Here is a 25,522-nt window from a genome sequence, read left to right on the forward strand (position 1 = left end):
TCAAATTATCGTTGGTATTGTTTTCTTTATTCATTAGTACCTGGCTTAGTTCTCATTATCGACAATATGAATTCGGGAAGGTCTAGAAACTCATGATCTACATATAAAATTTACCTTGCATGCAGTTCAAGTTTGGAGATAGACACACATGTGATTTACGTCTCGTAGTACTGTACGTTCATGTAGAAATCTTCAGCTTACATTTTGTTCTTTTGTATTTTTGGTATATTTTGCCTCTCATACTGAAAGGTTATAATTTTGTCACATGCATACGCCTTTAACATCTAATTTTAAATTTTAGGCGAATGTTTGTGACACATAGAAAATTAAGACGCGGGGTTTGTTTAAATTTTTATACATCTCAAATTTAACCTGAATATGAATCTACGAATGCATATTAAAAACTTAAGGATTTTTGTAAAAAACTACGTAACATGTAGTATAAATCACAAAGTATGTGTTAAATGCAATACAGATACATGTATATGTAAGCCTGTACTTAGGTACCGTGAAACCCGTCATAATATAATGAATTTTAGTGAAAGCGAAAGTATAATTGAAATAATAAAAACACCTTTTATGGTAAAGAGCTTTATTTCAACGAGAATATAAATTACAACACAATTATTAAATCCATGAGTATTTTCTATCGTTAGGTTTTGAAAATAATTAACTTTATTAAATGATATTTAAAGTCGGATAAGCAGCGAACATTTACATGGGAAAAAATGAAAACTTTTGTAAAATGCCAACATATGACCATATCCAAGTATTTCATTAAAATAACTAAACCAAGAAATATAATGATTTAAACACAATGGAGTAAAATCCACAGGAATCTTTATCCCGGGCTATACTCGTCATGAAATTTTGATATTTTTTTATAAGTTTTAGATATTGCCGAGAATTTTGTTTAGTGAATAAAACGAATCTGTATGATCATGAAAAATATTATAATTACTGATAAAAGGAAATAGAACTTTTTTGTCAACGAAAGTCTAGAGCTATGAAATTGATTCAAAGATTTACGTTTTAGGTAAATGAAATCTACAAGCAGATAATTACACATGAAATATATTATCACTGAGTTTTATGACCAACACGTTTAATCATAGTTTTGGTCTCGCTCATGCATATACTACGAGCAGGAGACACATAAATATTAATTAGAGAAATGATATTTTGCAAATGGGGTTAGTAAGCCTTAGTGACAGGACTTTGTATAGATGTGTAGGATGATTTTGAAAGGAAAATCATCGCTCTTTCAAGCGGTAGTAGCCGTTTTTATTAAGAGGTGCCAAATGCGTTTTTGTAGTCGGGTTAGAAATTTAGTCACAACGTTCAGCTGACGTTTGATCTTCAGCAAATGAGACTTAAATCATTTTTAAATCCCCCTACTTCAAGTTCAGTCAATCATCGCCATCTTAGCAACCCGAATATCTTGTTGCGTCACTTCTTCAATACAATGTACACTCACTACAGTAGTATAGTTTGTTAATACAACTGTATATAACATGTTGATAAATACTGTCAGATGAATACTATGCCTGTCGAGTCATGTCCTATCTGCTTGACATACCCATGACATTTTCAACTAATCGTACCAAGAAAGTCACCTTACCTCCATTCTCAATTTGAACCACTATATACATCATCATCCACAAGTGAAATCTTAAACTGTGGTTATCAATCTGCAACGAAACATAACAATACAACATAACCCTAAGGAATAATGATTAAAAGGTATTTTTTTTAAACTGGAATATCGTTTGACATTAAAAAAAAGTTTGGGAAATCCTTAAACCTGAAAAGATGATATTCTGCAGACTGGAATATAGTGAACATTTGCAATTTGTAACATACAGCTGTCTTGCTTCACCCTTTAATACAAACTAAACCGAAATGAAACAGAGTTTAATTCAATCGGACTATTATTTGAAATTCTCTATCCATATGATGTCCTTGCTAATACAAATATAAGTACTATATCTTGTTTCCACTATTGTTCACGTCAATCACGGATATTAATAATGCCAAATTCATCATTTCCTCTTCACTCTTCGACCTTTTTGAGGCCAAATAACAAAGTTGATTTCTTTTTACCCGTCCATGTGACATTTCAACACGAGTTTCTGACGTACAGGTAATGAGAACGGAAGGATGATACTACTATTCTTTGCCCATTTGGGTCAATAAGCTAATCAATTTGTAATTGTAATAAAGCATATACCTTGATTGAAATTAGTATCATTTTTGTTATGTTTTGATATCATAATAAATTGTGCAATGTATGTTTGTTCGTTCTGTTTATCCTGTCGACACACAACGTTTAAAGCTAAAGTATGAGATCCCGTTTGATGAGTCGTCAACAAGAACATATTTCGATCCTTCCAAACTTAAACTTGCCATCCGCGTTCACCCTCTACATAGATAGAACATTAACAAAATAAAGTAATACAAAAAATATCAAAGAAAACAGATTGTGTATGTAAATTTCAGCAACAACAAAAAATAATATAGAAAATAAAATTACCAAATCTGTCTTTTAGAAAGTCAGACAAGAAAACTAGTTTCTACTCTGTCTTACCTTTGTCATCCTGTAGAATCTATCTTGTCTGTTGATCGTACGAAGTCTGGATTGAAATCTGTGTCAAGAAACCGGCTTTAACACATGTCAAATATCGATTTCTGCCGAGATTTTTATGAGTTCTCTAATTATCACTGAGATATGCATGATTGAATTCTCATCAGGTAAACACATATGTTCTGTCCCGCAGGTAGGGTGTTAGAGTTGTAACTGTTCCAACAGATACAGGGTCATAACTTTTTATTTCTTCGTAACTGACTTTATTCATCTTTACATCTGCTTTGACTCCACCCGGATTTTACTTAAACCTATTTTTCACGACTTTCTAGCCGTTTTTACTTCAAATGTCGCCCTGGACCCCGCCTGAAGTTTGGTCTCTTGTTGAGCGTTCGCCTCTGATGGATAAATGCGCTGGATTGCGTTCAAAATGCTTCCTCTACACCTACCTAGCACTCAAAATTAAGGGAGTGGGGCGACTGGATTTACAGAACTATGTTTCCTGATAGTTTATTTACATCATACTTTACAATAACTCGATCGGAAGATCTGTAAATTCTGATAACAAAGCTCTCGGTAAGTGTTGCAAGCAACACGCAAGCTCTGACGTCCAACACATTTTATATTATATGGCAAATTATTTTTGTTGCTTAGTTATGCTATCATTGTTTGAAAGTTGAATAAATTATGTTGATCTGTTCTTTATTTATTTTCCGGAAACCGAAATTTGTGAAACAGTTTATCTTTAGTAATTGTGACATTTTTTGACCGCAAATTCATTCCCAAGCTGTATCTTCTTTTGCTACTATTGTGTGAAGTTTGATAATAATCCAAAGAATTCGTTCCTCAAGTTGATGGCCCTGCAGGTAGGGCGTTAGAATTTTACCTGCTGCCTCTATTGCATGATCGTAAAAGGCGACTAAATTTAGGATCTTATCTTTTCTCTTCTTCCTAACTGACTTTATCTTTCCTAATGCCTCCCTTGGCACCGCCTCACTTTTGGCCTTGAGTTGAGCGTTCGCCCCTGTGAAGAAGGCTCTGGGTTCTGTCCCCTGGCCGAGACACACCAAAGTCTATAAAAGTGGTAGTTTCTGCTCCTGCTTAGCGTTCAGCATACAGGGAGTGGGACGACTGGTTCGCCCGTTGTCAGTATAATGTGACCGGGTGGGGTGTGTTGCTTGGTGTCTTCGGCGGCATGCTTCAGTGATATAGCACTATAAAAAGGGCAACAGTTCCACTATACAAGAAGACACAACACGAACATACCGCAGTCTCCCAGTACACTCACCTCACACAACATACACGCAACACACCGCATACATGGGAGGCCGTCCTTACATGACCATAGCTGTTAATAGGACGTTAATAAATCAAACAAACAAACAAACAAATCCTCAAGTTGAATACTTTGAATACACCTCTGAAAAAGTAATCACTGAAAACATTACAATCAATCCCAGGATGTTCTGGTAATCTATAAGATCCAAAACTAAAACTTAATCATCCATTCAACAGATCAAAGAAACCTGACGGAGAACTGGCGGATATCAATAAAGACGCAGCAATGCCACGGTCACATTTTTCTGGAGTGTTTTTGTTAATGATATAAATGTTGCACCCCCAGAAATCCGTATTACATGATTTACTGAAGCTGTGGACGCAGTTGAGATTAACAGCGACATTGTAGGAAAGGTAATAAAACGACTGAAACCAAGTAACGCTGCAGGTCCAGACAACTTACAGTCAAACCTCATTGAAGAAACAGCCCATTAACTAAAGGAACCACTATCCACTATCTTCAACAAATGCATGAGCCAAAGCAAACTACATGAGAAGTGGAAACATGCCCAAGTAACAACAATTTTCAAAAAGGCCAAACCACGATCCCAGTAACAACAGGCCAAACCACGACCCAAACAGACTCCAAACAAGCTGAGCATAAAAAGCCTTGCAAAACGATCCAGTCACATGCAAAGTATAGAGTGCAAATTTAGGGACAACCTTTCTGAATCTCTTGGAAACAAACAAATTTCTTTTAAAAGAACAACATGGATATTGACCAAGTAAATATTGTGTCATACAAGTAAAGATTGTGTCATCCAATATTTGGAAACATTAGATTACTGGTCAAGGCTCTTGGACAATAGGAATAACCTGGGTATTATCTATATGGACTTTAGCAAAGCCTTTGATAAGGTTTTCCACAAGCTCCTGCTAACAAAACTTGAATCCTATGGAGTGAAATTTCATGATTGACCGCCCATCCATCTTCCAGATTCCTATCGAATGAATAAATCATTATTACAGTCTTTACTAGTCGCCAATGTGTCAAGCGGCTTGACGTGTTTTCAGTGATTGGATAGATAAACAAGTCATCCATGCGTATTCTATATCTACCCAGCAGATGGGGCATTAGAACTGTACCTAATGTCCCTATTGCATGATCGTACGACTAAATTTAGCATCTTACATTTTTTCTTCTCTTTAACTGACTTTATTCTTCTTAACATCTCCTATGACACCTCTGAGGTAGGCGCTGGGTTTTGTCATCTTGTCGATACATACCAAAGTCTATAAAAGTGTTAGTTTCTGTTCATGTCTAGCGATTAACATTAAGGGAGTGGGACATCTAGTATGTAATCGGTTGGAGTGTATTGATTGGTGTCTTCCGTGGCATGCTTCAGTGATATAACACTATAAAAGGGGCAACATTTCAACAAAACAATATAGGACATTACACAAGTTTACCGTATTCTCCCAAAACAAGCATTACAGACGTTATACACACCATACGCAACATACATAGGATACCGTCGTTACATAACCCTGGCTGTTAATAGGATGTTAATTTATTCTAACAAACAATACATCATTATTACAGAATTACACAAAACTATCAATTAGTAATGATTTTCAATATTTTTGAAAGATACAACGCTCTCTACCTCATGCACGCTAAAGGTGAGCTGAGAAATATAGAGATCACATATCCAACTGATTTTCCATAGACGACAATGTTAATGTTATGTCACTGTCTAGGTCAAATGGGGTTTTCATGTCTGGTCACAATTCACTAATTTTTAAAATAGTCATCTCACATAACTGTGAACAAAACGATTTTTAAACATCTACCATCTTGCTAAACTTTTATGTTGGGGTGCCATCTTGTGTTGAATTCCGCACCAAAAACTGAGCAAATTATTCATAAAATCCCAATATTGATTTCCTCTCCATGTCAACCACGGACTTGCCAGAATTTAAAAATTTCTTTAAATATTTTAAATCTATATGTCTTGATTTTTCCAACCCACACATTAAACATTTGAAACTAATGCGCCCTGTATACCCAACCAGCAGGCTCCGAAATATTCACCTCGCTATAAAATCTTGTACCCAAAAGAGGATTTCCAGAAATATATTTTTGGTTTGATTCTGCGGTCACTATTAAGTTCAAATTTACTATGACTCATAATCGTATCCCTACATTTAGAGAAACTGACCTTCAGCATTTACCGATAGAAATAGGACGACCGGTTTGCCCTTTGTCAGTATAATGTGCCAAGGTGGGATGTATTGCTTGGTGTCTTCAGCGGCAAGCTTCCTTGATATAGCACTATGAAAAGGGCAACAGTTCCACTATACAAGAGGACACAACATGAACCGCAGTCTCCCAAAACACGTACCTCGCATTTCACACACACTACATACATCGGAGGCTGTCCTTACATGACCATGGATGTTAATAGGACGTTAAAATAATCAAACAGGCAAACTAATAGAAATTCCAATACAAATAATTTCTTTATAAGATGGTAGGGTGATGTATTTGTTTATTCAATTTTAACATAACTGTTATTCATGATCTTGCAAAATTTGCGAAAAGATATCTTAAATTACAATTAATAACTAAAAAGAGGCCCATGGGCCTTGCCGGTCATCTGAGTTGGGGTACAAAATAAAACAATTATTCTATAAATTTTATTTTTACTTTTAACTCTATGAAATTTTTTTGATTCTCAGATCCCAGGGTTGTGAAATTCACAATTTTTGCAAAGAGTCTTACAACATTTCGATATATGAAGAGTATCTGGTTCGATCAAATATGTGAATTCAGAAGATTTTTGAAATTTTAGCCATTTTGAACCCTTTTGGTCTGTGCGGAAAAATTTCTTCAACGGACAGTCAAGCACGTTGAGTCCATATGGGTATAATTATAATAATTTCCTTATGAAAGGTTATATCATTTGTGTACAATCAGAGCCAATATTGTACCGGTTTTACAAAAACGAAGGACTTATATTATGGCTACCAGATTATGAATGGACAACTTGTTTCGCAATCGATGTAAAATAAATAGTTTTATATATATATCTATATAATATCTATGTATTTCTTTATTATTCGTTTGCCTGAAAATCCCATGCAGAGAGAAGTTTCACTACAGTTTATATGCACGTGGGAAAATTATTCATGGTCGTTTCAGTTGTTGGGTTTTAAGAACCATTCATGTTTCGTGATTTCTTGGATGGATAACTTGATCATACATATTTAATAAATACATACATAACGACAATTTACTTGCCATCTTGTATGTTTGAGTAAGGCGGTTATTCTGTTTGTTCTCTCAAAGCTACATCTGAAGTTGTCTGAAATGAAAATTGCAAACGTCTACCAGGTAATCCATTTACTTCAATGCTAATGATCCGTATCTATGAATGACTTCACATAGAAGCTAGCAACTCTCGGACGGACACCCAAATAAATAACCCCGTTTCGGTGAAAGCGGGGGTAATTAATTTGGGCCTGTCTGTCTGTAATGCTCGCTTTCCTTTCAGTAACTGCCACAAATCTAAGCGATTTTTTTGTAACTTACAAAGTTAATTGTGCCAAGGGCTCAGCTGAGTTCGCTAGGCACTTTCATCGGACCCTATTTGGAGGAGTTGTTGCTCTTTAATAAACGAAGAACGGCATTTTCGTTTAATAACTCTCGCAAATATCACTGTATTTTCTCGAAACATAGTAACATGGTTAAATGTCACAGTACCTTAGCCAAGTTCGATCGGCGCTTTCATTAGACCCTATTTGGGTCTTTGAATTACGAAAGCGGGGGATATAAATTCCATTAATTTGCTTGTTTCTTTTGATATCAGCTTTCGCCTCGTTATTTAAGTCCTCGTTTGTCAATTAATATTATCCTTTGCTACCTACAGCTACACTGTGTGCAATTCTTTGTCAGATCTGAAACACTGCAATATTTATAATTAAACTAAATGAAATATCTGAAGAAAGAAATCAAACGCCGGGTTATAGAGGAAGATAAAGAAATCAAACGCCGGGTTATTGAGGAAAATAAAGAATCCAAACACCGGAAGTAATTGGGTTCACTACTCCATTTACTGGTATAAAGAGTTGCATAAGTAAAAATAACATTTCATACTTTTTAATTTGTTTTCTACAGTTTGATACATAAAAATGTCACACAATGTTATATAAAATTGATATTTTGATCTAACGACAAAACTGATTTTGATTGATTGCACATAAATCGTTGAATAGCGAAGGTATGTTTTAATGATAAATTAATAAAACATCACGTGAGATCTGGCCAGTTGGAGCAAGTTTACTATCACCCGTACATGAGGGATGACATTGCTGACAGATCCTCTACTTCTAAACTGTCGTATATCTGAAACAGGACAATAATCAGTTCAAATAAATCTACCCGAAAACCCAAGGCTAGTATCAGAGTGACATAATGCATGGTACATAATTTACAGACACATCCTGTATGCTTAGCTATTTAGTAACAACATTGTCTTATTATGAGGGTGTCGACATATATGTAGAGGCACTAGTCGACAAAGCCGTTGTTTACAACGAGTTAATTCTTTCATGACATTGCATTGACAGTGTCTTGTTTTGACGACTTTCTTTACATTACAAACTGAATAAACATTAATGCGAGAAATTGCAAATAAAATTGACATATTTATGTCTTCACTTAAAATATCGAAAACAAAAAATTTAAACTATCGATACCCATCATTTAATTCAACCATTTGTGGAAGTGACGTGATAACTCATATCAGTCGACTAATTAATCCTTTTAAAGGTGATATATTCGTCATTGTTCAACAGCTTTTAATTTTGTCTGACTGCTTGTCGATTTCATGTTATCATATTTTATTTAATAAACTTACCAAAGATAAGCTTAAATCTTCACTGAAGTCTAGCCGTGACCATTTCTTCAATACTTTGTGGAAAGCCAATATTGCCTGCAATAACATATCAGAATTTTTCCATGAACATTTTATGATCAGATGCTACGGTATTTCTCGATACATTTTCAGGAATGCATAATTCATTGTTATGTGTTTATTGGTGTGTTGATGCAGCGATGGACAAAATACCGTTGACGCTAGTCGTAGACTTATAGGTATCATGCTGGTCAATTAGCTGTGTTAATGATGTTAGCCCATGTGTATGGGAATGTCACTCGCCCACAGCGGGACCTGCATATCAGTCTGTCGGTCGGGTATAGGCGGGCTTACGCTACTACGAATTTCTTTTTATGCAAACGAATATGTATTAAGGTCATGACTCTGCTATTCAAAGCTAGCTGTGCATCGGGGAAATTGGAAAAACTTACTGAATTGTATGATAATTGATTTCCTGTATATTTTTGTACGTAATATATATACATATTAGACACAAATTAATACATAATAACATGCACGTGTCTGCATTTACTACACATGTATTTACAAGGGCATATACATAAACTCGTGATTTTTGTTTTTCATATATATTTTTCTATGTATCTGTTTATGCATTGCCTTTAACTAAGTATCAAGTACATATCCTGTATGAAAAGTTCCACCTGTAAAATCTGGCGTCAACGAGACGTCAGTTTTTACTGAATTCCAGGTGGACTAATTTTACGCCTCCCTTATACTATTTCTATACTATGAGGCGGATATGACACGGAAACCCGGCGTCATTGAGAAGTCATATTGTCATTCCAGGCGTCATTTTTCGTTAGATTCCAGGCGTCATTGTAAGAATGAGGCGTCATTTTTTCTCCATTCCAGGCGTCATTTTTCGTTAGATTCCGGGCGTCATTTTCAGCTGAGGCGTCATTTTGTCAATTCCAGGCGTAATTTTTTCGTTAAATTCCGGGCGTCATTTTGCAACTGAGGCGTCATTTTCCTCCATTCCAGGCGTCATTTTTCGTTAAATTCCAGGCGTCATTTTGTGACTGAGGCGTCATTTTCCTCCATTCCAGGCGTCATTTTTTGTTTTATTCCGGGCGTCATTGTGGGACTGCTGACGTCATTCCAGGTGTCAATCATTTTAGAAATCCAGGCATTATTTAGAGATTCTGAAAGATTCAAGGCACCATTTTCTGTATTTTTTTTTAGTGGGTTTCTTCAGTATAATGAACAAATTCCTTGAGTAGTTCAACAGTGGGATGTATCTGATTATACATGTGAACATACATTGTATTTTCGTAACTTTGACCAATTGGTTTAAATTTTCTTTCTAAACGTTTTCTTTAGGACTGTTAAAATATATTTGGAAAACAAATAAAAATTAACATTTTACTTACCAAAAACAAGCACAATAATGTCATATGGTATATTTTCCCTTATTTCCTGTTTTTTCCATGGGATTTCAACTGGCTTGATCTCCCTTTTCAAATTTCCCAACAAGCTTTAGCTTCTTGCTTCTTGCCCCCCCACAGAAATATTAGCTAGCATCTTCTTCCAAGAAAATACAGACAAACATTTTTGTCATTATATGGGTAATATATTCCTGTATATATCCAGCACTTCACAGATTTGGTAGAAAAATAATACAGATATATAATCCAAGTAAAGGTGTGTAGCAGTTACCAGTTTGTAAAACCAACTCTTTGTGAGATTTCTAACAGTTCAGTGGCATGGGTCAGGGAAGGGAGTGGGCGTGGGGTGCCCGACAGGGAAACCAGGCCAATGTTTTTAGAAATAGTTTTAATTTATGCATCATTCTTTGCTGATATTTGACAATCAGTATCATTTAAATGTGGTGCATTAGATAGTGTTACACTAGGGAAAAACATATCCGGCCCTATAACCAATAAACCATAGATTTAATCCCTAAAACCCATTGGTTCCCCTAGCTAAGGGCATGTTGACCCCTGGGTTGCTGAGACTGGACTGTGCTGACTCATGATAAATGTACTGTGCATAGCACTCCTTAGTCTTGACCTGTAGACATTTCCACATGCTGGGCATAGCTATATACTGTACATGTATAACACTTTATGGAATTAAGAGTTTACAGAGAATTAGATTATCTAAATCTCTGATTGCATATTATGTTTATTTCTCTGGTTGGATCAAATAGAGGGAAAGACATAATGTATATATCTGTAAGTTTCCCAACAAACTTGAACTTTAGGTTAGATATTGTTAGTCAACCCCAGTATTATATGTAAATTCATACATAATCTTGATATTCCACAATGTCAAGTAAAATTGAGGTTTATGCAATATCATTATGTTGCTTCTTTTACATTACACTTTATACCTTGCAATTCTCAAGGGATATGTTTACTAATTTCGCCATTAACATTTTATTATTGTGTCTGTTGCATGAAAAACTTGTTGAAGAAAGGTTTTGGTGAGTTTGAAATGATTAATCTGTCTAAAATGATACCAGTCACTTAAAGTAGAAAATCAGTGACTTGATCAGTCATCCAAGTCCAGGTTCAAAAATACTTCATATTTTAGAAGCTCACTGAGAAGTTAAATGCCCTCTCAACAAGTTTAGAAAAACTCCAAAGAAATATGACGCCTCTGTCCCTTCTTTCATATAAAAAAAAATGCTGTCTCCTCCTAGAAAATTCCGCCTATTCCTTGAATATGACGCCCATCACATACAAATGCCGCCTCATACAAGAAAATTCCGCCTTCATCTTGAATATGACGTCTTCTTCTGAAATATGACGCCCGCTTCACATTAAAAATGATGCCTCCTTCCAGGAAATGACGCCTTTTCCTTGAACATGACGCCCATCACATGAAAAATGACGCTCCAATGAGTAGGCAGCACTGAGCAGGAATTTTGGCTACATGACGCCTCCTGCTCAATACCGCCTGGAATTTTCAATTTACAAGCGGTTTCCACCCCACTGACGCCATAATCATACAGGTTATCTATCAATACCGCCCAGTGTTTACCGAGCCTAATGCCACTTTATCTCTCATTTCTCTTCCTTTCTCTCTCATTTTTTTTTCTTTTTTTCCCTCTCTCTTCTTGTTATTTCGAACATTTACATGTGTACATGCGTAAAGATGACTTATGACATTCTTTATATTCGAAGATCAAAATATGCATGTGCGAGTATGTGTATGTATGTGCTGTATACGTTATATGGATATTGTGCGATGCATTATAATACCAATAACTTAATTATGTTAGCTAATTAATTATGCTTATTAATAAATATTTTATCTGTGCTTTTGATAAAAAGGATTACAGCTAGAATCACATTCCCTACCAACATACAGATATGTATGTGCGTTGAAGTCGTGGTTGATCAGAATGATTTTTGACAAGAGATTCATATCACAGTAGCAGAAAAGTGCAGATTATTTTCCGCAATGGTACAACATGTTCAGCTTTGCATTAAAAGCAGATTGAAGTGCAATGTATTCAGCTAGTCATATATATATAAACAGGAGTGCAAATACTACACATTATTTTAATGGTATTGTATCTGTTGGAGCTCGCAAATTTTTAATATACATGTATCTAATATTTGAATATCGGCAAACACTACAGTAACGTTATTAAAGAAGGAAAACAGTTATAAACTTGTCAAGCGAGAAAGTAGTCTAGACGTCTTATTCTGTATCCTCGGGCCTGCTTCTTTTCTGACTTGGTTACAGGAGATGAAATACCGTAAACTCCGCCTACGTTATAGTTAATCAATGTATGTACCCATTACACCTTGCCGCAATGCCTACGCTTGACTGCCAAACCAGGTACTGAGCCACGTGTCTAGCTATTATGCTTGCGCAGTTGCTGCTGTCACTGGAACCGTATCCGTTGTTGCAAGTAGTGATGATGTGACAGAAATTGATGTACATGTATATATTAAGTCGATATATTGCACAAAGACTACAATATATCGGGCTTTTCCTAACTTATTTTGAGATTATTATTATTTGACATTTTGAGGCAATTATGATTGGCTCTCCAGCATTCTAAAAAGGATCTAGCTTATGAATTTAGCTTATGATTTTTTTTGTTTTCTCATAATATATTGATATTGTAACCAGTAAAAAGAATTCCACGGAAGTGTATGTGTCGCCAGCACATTAAGCGGAAACTAAGAAATTATCTTTTTAGACGATTTTAGAGTCTCGTAACTCTTGCGAATATGGACGGATTTTGACCAGTATCAAACCCATCCTTGATCTCATTGATATAAAACAATATACAAAATTAAGTTAAAATCGGACAATAAATATAATTTAAGTTATCGAACGGAAACCATTGATTTATCAGTTTTGACGATTTTAAAGTCCCGTAACGCTTGCAAATATTGCTGGATTTTGATCATTTTCGACTTCCTCTGAGATCTCATTGATATAAAGCAATATACCAACTTTGACGATTTTAAAGTCCCGTAACTCTAGCAAATATTGACGGAGTTTAACCATTATCGAACTCTTCCCAGAACTCATTGATATTAAGCAATATACCAAATTTTGTTGAAATCGGACGACAAATACTAAAGTTACGCATGAATCGAACGGAAACAATGGATTTATCATTTTTACGATTTTATAGTCCCGTAACTCTTGCAAATATTGACGGAGCTTGACCATTATCGCTCTCTTCGAGATCTCATTGATATAAAGCAATATACCAAATTTGGTTGTAATTGGTCCACAGATCTACGAAAGTTATCACACGGAAACCTTTTCACGGACGCCGACGACCTTGCGTTGCAGGCGACCAAACTACATCTGAACACGATTCGTTGACGTGTTTCTGTTAACACTGATCACAGTTTCTGAATAAAGTAAAGGCTTTTCTAAAAAGTACGTAATTTCAGCAAATTATCTTAGAATTTTCAAATTTTATTATCCAAGGATGATTCACCTGTTGAGATTCGTCATATATATTTGCTTTCCCTGCAGCGGCTCTATGTCCTGGTACAATAAGACAGCTACATGGGATAGTCTCGATCTGCAACAGGAAATGAAACCAGTCTTGAAGTATTATTTAACATACTTATGATACTTCACATTTTATCAATGAAACATTTAATGTCCTGGAAATGTTGATTCGATCCTTTCAATTCAATAATGAAAAATATAATTAACAAGTGCTTCGGAAATGTCATCAGTTATTAGCCAATTTAAAGCTGAGGCTTAACAACATGGATATTTAATGATTATTTAATATTTGTCCATTCAAATAAGCATCAATACCTGCATCATCTGGATGAGTGTGCTGAGCAGAGGATCACATATCTTGGTGTCTGGTGGAAGGGCTGGTTTGGACGTCACTGTGTATATTGTAGAACATGCGTTTAAAATGAAGTGTCACTTTTGCAGTCACAGACATTAAACAGTAATACAATTATTAAGTATAACTTTGGTTAGTTCTGCAGCAATCATCTGCTTACAATTATGAATACCTTGTACATTGTTCTTCTTAATATTGATATTATCATAGAAAGGTAAAGGAGATCGATTCAAATAATTCAATTGATGTATAACCTACATGGTTTCGTGTTGAAGGTACTCTCGTACAAAGGTTTAAGTTGGTAGTCTGGTATCTTGTCTAACTTCAACGTTGTCAATAGAATCACCTTTTCCACGCCACTGAGGAGCAAAAATCATAAAAGAGCAAAATGTTTGAAAGAGTATTATAATTTAGACGGGTCCAAAACAGCACCCTGCTGTACAATCTTTCGAATTAAATACTAAGAATGGGGTCTAACAGGGCGCCATTTCTATTTGTTACATTTCATAATGATTAAAGCATTGATAATACATACACTGATGCCCATAAAAACATACAACTGATCACTGCCCGTAGAAAACATATTACCTCGTCTAAGCACAATGGAAGGTATGGAAGGCTCTCAAGGTATATATGTATGGATGCATGTATAGAGATATCATTATTAAGTTTTCCCAACCAAATAAAAGCACTGCCTGCTCTCAAGGTATACAAGTATTGCATCAGCAAATCAATCACTAGTTATTCTTTGATTAGATATCTTCAATTGATTCAGAAAGCTATGGTAATAAACAAATGTGGCACTTACCAACAGGTGCTTGTGTATTTTTAACTTGAGTGTTGAAAATTAATGTGATGGTAAAATTTAGAGAATGGAGAGAAAAAACAATGGTAAAGCTCACCTTTCTATACAGAGGTCCATTATTTTGTTGGCTACATGTTGACATTTATCAGCTGGTACAATAGTATTCACCACCACACATGAATACTGCAAGAAATAGCCTAAATTCATACAGGAATCTGTAAAATGTATGACAATTCAATTTTGAAAATACTAGAATCTAGTAGAATATTTAACTCATATGTCTATGTGTTCTGATGGAAACAAATAAGTCAGTAAAATACAAATGTATGAAATTAAGAAATTAACGCAATTCTTCAAAATCTCATTATATTGTTTATTTAATACAAAAAGCTGATGATATTTCTTCAATCATTGATCATGTGTTTCTTCTAAATGCAAAAATTACCCTGACCAAATTTTTGTCCTAGTTTTAATTTATTTGGATTCGTTTAAAGATGCTCCATCGCCGGCAGAACATAAATGACATTCATCATTAGAACAATAATTGGTGTTTAATCTTGTATATATATGTCTAATTAACATAAAAAATAATATAAGATGATTTATTTTGCCTTTGATGCATGTGCAATCAGTACTTCATTCCATATAGGATATAGTGCCATGGATTTTTTTCGGGATGCAATTAATTATTTTTTATATTTTCAACTTGAAGAAAAATTAGAAGCTCAAACTTTTCAATGGTGATAATGGTGTAAAATAAGTAACTTTTGTAACTGAAGAAAAATACTAGATCGTCTGCTCCTGTTTTTGATAGTGAAAAAATACCGATTGTCGGCGGTGGAGCATCTTTAACACTAAAGTTAATGTAGAAAATCAACATCTAACTTTCGAGATAACTCATAAAAAATACCATTGGGTCCATTTAATTGAATGTATGAAAACATTTGAGGACTGAAATCCCCCTATTTTTATCAGCAGAAGGACCATCAGATGGTTAACTTTTCAAATCGTGCATTGTCCACCTATAAACAATCCTTAATGTTATTTCTCAGGTAGTGCTGAAGAAATCTTTCTGAAATGTTGTAGTAGGATTTGCCTAAAATCGGTCTCTATTTGTACCCAATGCATTTTGGGACAGATAAAAAGCTTAACGTAGTCAACAGACACTCATACTTCATACTTAATATTCATTAAGTTTGCTGTTTTGCTTTCTCAAATAAAAAACCCCAATAAATTCAAGAGCGATATTGGTACCCATCAACGAGTAATCTATGTCAAATAATGTAAAAAAGATCATCTCTCTTCTTTACCCTTTTTTCTCGTCTTCATTTGAAGTATTGACAAAAGGAAGTAAACTTCTTAACCTGCTCCGATCTGTTCCAAAATAAATATGCAAAACTCACAGACCAAGGAGACAACCCTTTAAGTTTAATTTAAGGACGCTAATTAAACTAGCTTCAGTACTTTCTGAGAAAGATGGATGTCTATCAGTCAGGTTGTCTTCTTTTCTTTCACAAAATGAAATTAAAAATTATTCTATAGAAACAAAGAAGAAACTGCAAATGAAATTTCAGAGAGATCCCTTCAGTATACTTTCTGAGTAAAAGCAGTAACCAACTTTGAATATCAACATTCAAAATATCTGCCTGTTGGCTAGCCTGTTGACTGATCTGACCTTAATTTTGATATGCACAACAAGGGCATAATGACTCTACATGTGAAATCTTGGTTGTCTTGATATGTTCATATAATGGTGCTTGCCCATTACATTTTTTGTATTGCTCTTAACTGCCCTGGGTCCCCAATAATGCATATTGAATTTTGAAGCTATTATCGAAATACAAAATGACAGTTAGCAGCTATTGTAAATTGTTTATATCTTCCATGTGTAATAATATGATATATCATGGCAAGAAGTTTAAGTAAACTAGAGAAAATAGAAGAAAACAAGAGGCCAATTGGCCTAAACAGTCATCTGACTATTGACACAATTAATATATAACACAGTCAAATTATACAGTAAATGTAGGGCAAAACAACTTTGTATCAATACAAAAGGAATCAAACTTGGAAGCATGTCACAGGCCCAACATTTGGTCTCTATGCTTCTGAGTTATTTACTTAGTCATTTGCAGATTTTAGCCATTTTGACTACAGTGACCTTGAATGAAAGTCAAGGTCATTCATTTGAACAAACTTTGTAGCTCTTCATCCCAGCATATCATGTCACATTTCAACTTTTTGATTGAAATTAATTTCAATATACATTTTGTTAGTGTTTATTCTGTCAATTTTGTTACTTTTTGCCGGTGTAATACACTAGTGTTCAATATTAACTTATTGTTTATTCCCAGTGATTATATGCTTTTATTTTACCCCATAATGTAATAATAGTATTTTCTGTGTCTTTGCAAAGTTTATCAGTGTATACATAATGATATCTGTGATATAAGTATAAGTCATTTAATTGTTATACATTATATACATATGTCTGTTGCAAAAACAGCACTACAGTGTTGATGTTTTGTTTTGTTCTGGTATGTACCCTGGGCCTTTTGGTTATTGAGAAGAACTTGTATGATATAATATTGAAAAGTTTAATTAGGGTCAGGGTCAGATGACTTAGAAAAGCAATCTCACACTTGACTAAATCACAATTATGAATATGCAGGTGTAAATCTAAACAGTGGTTAAAAGATCCCTCTGCCCATATAGGTTGTAATCACTGTATTGCTGGGGATTTTTTTCATTTTTTTTTACAGTAAAGTTAGATCTACCAATTTGATTATTATCAAAATACAACCAAACTGTCACTAAAGGTATGTAAAAGCTAATGGCTGACTATGTAATGTATAATACCCCTCACATAGATACAAATTTATAATAAACGACCAACCCAGAATATTGATAAAAGGGAGATAATTTACATAGATGTATTCTGTATTTGCATCTAATCGAGGTACCTGTAATAATTAATGTATCTACCTTTGTTGGTACCTAGGTATGAATTGTGACGTCATCAGTTTTCGATTGTAACGTTACTTTTCATAGAAAACAATATGCATTTCACTCACAAAATAATGATGTCATAACATATATCTACTTGCAAGGGAGGTAATTATAACTCAATTATATAATAAAATGATGATGGAATAACACTGGTTAGCATTTATTACTGAAAGATATAAAAGGGAGATGGTATGCATAATAATACACACAGTTTGTACTTGGTGTGAGACATGTTGCTATAACAACAATGGTTCAAAATTTTACAGTATATCACAATTGGTATCAAAATTATCAAATGTCTAAGATCATATTCAGCATCTACATTAAAACATCATTGTGAGATTATAACAGTAATGAAACATGTATACCATTTGAGTGGTGTTAAACAAATGTCAGTCAAAGCCAGTTATGCTTGAAACGAAACTACAGCTTAAAACTTTGTTGATCTTTTGCAATTGCAAAGAATTTTACAAATTATGAAAAAAGAGTTTGAATCCTTCTACATAACATACAGAGTAATTAAAGTGTACACGGAACGGAAAATTATATTTTAATATGTTATTCTGTCAGATCTCCTGACAAGAATGTTGAAAACCGCATCAAAAATCGGCCGCTTCAGTACCGAGATACCGCCCTCCGAAGTGCTCGATTTTTACCTGTATATCGACTGCTTATCAGGGTATCGGCCGCTCACCCTGATTTGGGAAATAACAGGAAGTGACGTCACGAGGACAACGGCAGTGTGAGCTGTACATGTTTGGTAGTGGGGTTATAGCACAAAGATGGACATATATATTCCTGAAATGGGGCTACGATAATTTGACAAATATATATACAGTTATGATGACGATTTGATCATATTATATTAGGAAACATTGCAACTGAAATAAGGCTAAAATACATATTTATAATAAGTCTAAAGGCATCACCTTGTGTACCTTGTGTAAACTTTTATACATACACAGCTCGGTACATTTTTACTAGATATCTAATCTCTGTTTTAACAAATTACTAAATTATCAAACTTCGGTAATATTCAATTTTCTCTAAGTAATCTTAAAAGAGACAAATTCGGAAAATGATGGTCATATAATTATCCATTTGAATATGTTTCTGTATATTCAAGAACCAACATAACACAAAAGAAAATGTGTTGAATGTATTTTATAGTTCAATGCACGGAGCCATCATAGACATAAATTGGGGGGTTAACAATAAAACAAAACTTGAGAGTTTTAATCTATAATATAAAATTCATTTATAGCTATAACATGTTTCTCTTCTCTTTTAAGCTATGTCGACATGTGTTATTTAAACAATCTTCAACAGTAGATTTATTGATCATACAGATTATTATTTTTGGTATCATAATAATGATCGATATTGACCAAAATTCACAAAGAATTGGATATCCGAAATCTAGTATCAAAATTCTGACATTGTGCATTATATTTGCATTTGTTCTTTCTCGACATGCCATTTATAAATAATTTTGCAGTTTTTGTTATGAAAATACATATACATGTACATGTAGCCAGAAACATTTATGATGTACAAATGTACACATGGGTGTTTCTGAAGTATATACATGTAGTGCTTGATACACTTGTTATATGTTACGCACAAACGGTATATTTTACTTTTATTTTTAAACCAAAAATTTATAAGTGTTTACAAATATGACATTATACAACAATAACATCATGGCCTATCGCTAACTTACCTGTGGACTGATATTTTGACACGTGACGTGTGCTAATCAACAAAGCGTGACAAGTCACTAAACACCTTTCTTACGTAATCCCCTCATTAGCCAGGATTGATCACGCATTTAAGTTACTGCAGTATACAGGTATAGAGATTAACGCGGCACGACATTGAAAGTATTCTGATTTTGAAACTTGATATCTGATATTTGGATTAGACATAGACATCTTCAGTTCGTCTGACCCGTGCATGATTTATTGTTCTAGTAAAGACACTAATGAATGAATTTGAGCGAAATATCAACAAGTCGTCGGATGAACTGTATTACGTGTATTTGAAAGCTGAATGTATTTCGTCAAAAACAATTAGATCGGAAAATATCACTCCATCTAAATTCTAAATATGTGTTACGGTTCTCAAAACTTGGTTTATAGAATTAAATCCACCAACTCACAGTAGAATTAAATGACAAACATATTTACTGGTAATTAAGCAATGGTATTAAATGTGTAATAAGTCACACGATCGATTTCAGACAAAACACAATTAGTAGATGCATTTGCACATATGCAAAAAAATCTGTTTAGAGTTATACCTTAAGTCGTATGGGCAGGTTTTATGAAAAAGTCAGAATTTTGTAAACTGGGTTCAAGGATTTATTTGACCAGTAGACATTAGACGACCCGAGTTGGGTTTTGGGTAACATAATCAAGAACATAGACGTCCTTGATATAATATTCATGTACATATGGTCCCAAACACCGCGGATATACAACGTACATGAATTATTATGTACATTTTATTGTGTATAATTATGCAGTAATCGCGCAGAGATGTTCATTTATCTACGACAGGTACATGTACATCAATATATGTATGGTATAAATCCTTATTTCCATGCATATTCCAAACTCATGTCTGTGATTGAGGATAATATTAAATAGGTATCGGACACAGGTATTTGTGTCTTAAAAATCGATTTTTACAAACGGATGGTTCACATTAGATGGCAGACACCGAATATCGCCACTCTATCTTATGCGAGTAGAGTCGATCCCGTTGTCCTCGTGACGTCACAGGTCAGGGTCCTGAATCGGGGTCAGTGGCTTGGGGCTTCAGGTGCCTTCTTGAGAACAGGTGCATTATCTCTAATACCGTAATCGCTATGAAACTCGTACTTTCGCCATTCTAAATTTTATCCAATGATGCATATATCAAGCCTTATATACCAAACCATTCCGTGTACACTTTAACTTGATATATGAAAGTTAACAAATTAAATTGAAGGAAAAAAATAACTATGACCCATGCACATTTCAAAATGACAGTTATTCATAGATTAATAATCCTGGCCCCAATTTCTCGAAACAAAAGTGCAGACTTCAGTCAAAACTTAAAGTTTTTCTCCTAATGTATTAACATACATGTACATTTATATTAAAAGTTATGACTTAAGTCAGTTTTTACTTACCTGGGTAAGTTTGTTTCGAAAAAGCCCAGGCCAAGATTCAACTAGTAATAAATTTAATCCATTTTAAAACTTGAAAGGGAAGCTTCAGACTCAATTATTTATTCCCTTTACTTTAAAACAAAATTATGCTTTTTTGTTTAAAAGGACGGAATTTTTCCTGTCTTTAAGTCACAAAATAATGTTTTCTTAAATACATTCAACACTATAGTGAAGGGGAGATGTATATATTCACTGATTAAAGATGCTCTATCGCAGACAGGGCATAAACAATATTCACCAATTTAACAATAATTGATGTGTAATTGTGTATATATGTCTAATTAACATAAAAAATAATATGAAATAATTATTTTGCTTTTGGTGCATGTGCAATCAATACTTCATTCCATAGGACATAGTGGCACAGAATTTTTTCCAGATGCAATTAAATATTTTCAATATTTTTGTCTTAAAATAAAATCAGAAGCTCAAACTTTTCAATGTTGGTAATGCATGGTGTAAAGTAAGTAACTTTTGTAACTGAAGAAAAATACTAATTCGTCTGCTCATGTTTTTTATAGCAAAAAAAAAATTAATTTGTCAGTGATGGAGCATCTTTAAGAAACTACACAGAAAATTAATTTTACTATTGTATAGAAAGTTAACTAAAGCTCTATAAGCCATGCATCGATCCTAACAGCAAAGCAATTCTAATAGTGAAATACCAGATACCATCACCAATAACTGACAAAAACATGCATATCGCCATTGTTAGTTATAATAATTTAATTAAAAGCTTTAGAACAATTTTTACAAGCATGCATAATAGAAATTTCTTCCAATGAATCACTTCTTTTTGAATGAATTTTTTTTATTTTATTATTGTTTCAATTTTTTATATGCTCTGTCAGCTGATTGTTCCACCAAAACTGATTTTAAAAACTCATAATTTGGTTTTTTTTATACTTTGAATAAGAAATTACATGCACAATCTACCCAAATCAATTAATCTTCAGATATATGTGAATCAGAGATAAGAAATTATAATCATGCAACCACAGAGAGAATACTTGGATCTTACCTCTTCAGCTTCACTCCCTGAACATATATATATTCCAACTGTTAACTGTTCTACAAAGCAGGCACTACTTTCGTATACATTACAATATACCATTTAATGATGCCAATAATCTGAAATGTATTGGTCTAACAGACTTGACCTAGAATGTTATGTATAACATAAGACTTACATACACTTTCTCTGCTTTATCATGTAATCTTTGACTTAATGTCATCAGGTAAAACTTCAATGATAACACATGTAATATGTAGATGTGCATGGTCAAAATAATCAAAAAGCAAACCTAGTTTTGATTGCTAGAATATTGTAAATGTTTCTTTGGTGTAAGGGAGATAATAACATTGGAAATATCTTTGAAATGATACAGATATAATATTTGAAAAAATATATGTCAAAAACTTACTCTTAACAGATAAATGAAAACTAAATATGATTCAACAAAATTAGATACTTTGTCATGGTCAATGATGTGTACACTAAAAAGGTGTGTCCAAAACAAGACTTCTAAATTAATTTGCAAGTGACAATATAATTGGAACTTATATGAAAAGACATATCTAAATTAAGTAAGTATTAAGTATACTAGTCAGAGTTTCTTTACTAACATACAAAGATAACTAAAAAGGATTCTAGCAAATTACTTAAAGCTTCTAATAACTGTGATAACCAATTTCATTAAAATTTCAGTTTTTTTTCATAACTGTACATAATGATCAGGCATGTCATATACTTTATATTCACAATTTTATTAAAAGTAATCTTCTTGTTAATATTAATTATTCAAATTAATAAGATAATTATATATTTACCTCCTCATATTTACACTGCAGAACCTGTAGAGGCCTGAAATGTTGTTCCTTCACCCCAGGGGCTTCCGATCTAACACACAAGGGGGTACAGCCTCTCATCTGGGGAACAGGCAGATCTTCATACTCAACCCTCATATTGAGGCCAAGCAGGGCTCGACTGCATGTAGACACAAGTTATAAAACAGGATACCTTCATTTAAAACATTTAATTAGGAAACCCAAACACTTTAACAGTATTTCCTTCTATTTTATTCTTTACCATTTTGGAAACTTTGCTAACCTTAAAACATAGTGAAATTGGATAAATGTTTTTTTTTTAAAGTATTTTTTTTTACTTTTAAAGAGATAGGAATAGTAATGAGAAAAAAAGAAATTTTCAAACTGTAAATTATCTTCCCTTTACTTTCTTAATGCAAAATATGTGCTGTCAGTCAAGCATTTTGCTTTCTCTATTACTTTAATTAAAAATCATTTCAACACTTAATGGAAATTATCTAAAGAAAAAATTTTAAAAAAAAATGTTAGTAATACATGAAAAAATCTTATGAGTGTTATTGGTCCACCAGCTTTTTAATTACCTTCCAGCCACGGAAACATCACTATAGCCAATCAGAACATTCTTCTTGAATTGTAGTTTATCTGATGTTTCAGGAACTAAGAACTTGGTACTGCCCCCTTTCAGCAATCTCCTAGTTCCAGTCTCAGGGGTTTGACGAGCGCTACTGAACATCTTTTACATCCAGCCCAGTGATTGTCTCACTCTGGAAAAATGATACCTTTTTTCTCTAATAACTTTCCATAATAATGAACGAAATAAACAGATTAAATTTGTCACTGTTGATCACAAATTGAAATAAGAAATTCGGGAAAATGATATGCATAGAAATCATACATATACATATATATACATGTACATGCTTACTTCATGACCCAGATTTCTCAACACAAACTTAGTCAAAAACTGACTTACAATACAAGTCAAAATTTTTCATCTTAGTTCCATAAGTTTTGACTTAAGTTTGCACTTTTGTTTACAGAATCGGAGCCTAGTAAACATTTTGTATGTACACAATTTTGAGAGGCCTACTTGTCATTAGCCCAGGATACTCTAGCCCCGACACCAAATTTAGACATTATGAATGATAGATGTCTGGTGTAGGGCCAGAGCGCACTAATACATGAAAAGGTCAAACTTGCCAACACTGCTTGATATCAGGTCAGGTCATCTCCAATTCAGACTGACCACTGAGAGTTGTCACTGAATTACCATAGTCTTTTTAACAAATAAATAATTTATCTACCCAAAGATAGCAATCCATCTGGATAAGAGGTGGTTCGCATAATATGAGAATATCGCGACGGCGAGGAGGGAAATTTAAAGTTGTGGAAAAGAAACTCCTGTATTGACAACGTGAATGCGTGATAAAAAGGATTGCTACATACATGTACAAGATGAAAGGGCCAGTTAAGTGTCGATTCTTGTGGTGGTAATATTTTTGTCATGACGCACTAGTTTGCTCTGGCCCTTCACCAGACATCTATCTGTCATAATGTCTAAGTCTGGTGTCAGGGCAAGAGTATCTTAGGCTTAAACTTAATTATCATGTGAAAAAATTGAAAAGAAGAGTGTCAATTAATTTGGGTCCTGTAGTGGCCATGGCCATAAGCATTATAATTTTTTTTTTAACAGATGCCCAGGTCTTAGGGACATCATGATATATATATGAAGTATGATTAAGGTCAAGTCAGAGATATGATATGTAACAAAACTTGAGTCAGGCTGGGATGCCAGATGGTCCCAGATGATCAAAATTTCCTCTCCATGGTGATCTGGCGCCTCATTCTTGAATGTGTGAAAGAGGCTTAAATTTAAAAACATTACACAAGTAGATCTTACAATCAATGAAATTTAACATATATATATCGTGGTGATAGACCTAATATTTTTATCACTGTTATTTACATCAAATGTAATGTAAACACCACCTGTGACCAGAAACATGTACAACGTATTAATAATACATATCAATAATGGATATCATTTATGAATATATCATCTGAAATCAGTGGATGGATATCTTTTGTGACGTTACCAACATTTACCTGGTACATGTGCACCTGTCATAAAATAAAATGTAAGTTTACATGTTACTGATACTGATACCTCTTCTGAAGTTTTCAAAGATTCTCATTATCTCTCCGTCTTGTTTGCAGCAATGTGAGATCGCTAATTGTTATGTATTGTCTCCATAAAGGCTTACATACACGTCAATCGTTTAATGCAACACGTTTGTTTCGTTTCTAGTGCCTCAATGAAAGTGAAAGTTACTTTCATTGGGTCCCTAAGTCACGATGTTATAACTGTTGTGATTGGTCGATAGCTACACACCTCCAATATTTGTGCGTAGGTATACATTTAATAATAACTTTATATTTGTTTATATACGAATTCTTTTAAAGTAATGTAAAATTAATTAAAGGGTTTTGTTATTTAAATTGAATAAATATCTAATCATTTGCACTATTAATTATTTTTGAAGGCTTCAACTGT

General features: G+C 33.8%; 1 protein-coding gene across 1 annotated transcript; it reads right to left on the reverse strand.

Annotated features, from left to right (window-relative positions):
* Positions 1–7,956: 7,956 nt before the first annotated feature.
* Positions 7,957–25,296, reverse strand: LOC138319436 (uncharacterized). The gene is made up of 9 exons (XM_069262598.1): positions 25,136–25,296; positions 23,550–23,732; positions 22,972–23,128; positions 15,013–15,098; positions 14,369–14,469; positions 14,074–14,150; positions 13,742–13,828; positions 8,785–8,859; positions 7,957–8,270 (listed from the first exon to the last, which is right to left on the reverse strand). The coding sequence occupies exons 2-9, from the start codon at positions 23,699–23,701 to the stop codon at positions 8,211–8,213; spliced, it is 795 nt and encodes a 264-aa protein (XP_069118699.1). The 5' UTR covers positions 23,702–23,732; positions 25,136–25,296; the 3' UTR covers positions 7,957–8,210.
* Positions 25,297–25,522: the final 226 nt, after the last annotated feature.

Source organism: Argopecten irradians, chromosome 1 (genome assembly GCF_041381155.1).
Source record: "Argopecten irradians isolate NY chromosome 1, Ai_NY, whole genome shotgun sequence".
In the NCBI taxonomy this organism is placed as follows: Eukaryota; Metazoa; Mollusca; class Bivalvia; order Pectinida; family Pectinidae; genus Argopecten; species Argopecten irradians.

What these genes read in the sequence shown, in the direction of transcription:
- LOC138319436 (XM_069262598.1), bottom strand. Translation starts at nt 23,701, where the DNA reads ATGTTCAGTAGCGCTCGTCAAACCCCTGAGACTGGAACTAGGAGATTG. An exon ending in GATGTTTCCGTGGCTGGAAG is followed by an intron (nt 23,129 to 23,549) that starts GTAATTAAAAAG and finishes GTCTACATGCAG; the next exon opens with TCGAGCCCTGCTTGGCCTCA. An exon ending in TATATGACGAATCTCAACAG is followed by an intron (nt 8,860 to 13,741) that starts GTGAATCATCCT and finishes ATGTTATTGCAG; the next exon opens with GCAATATTGGCTTTCCACAA.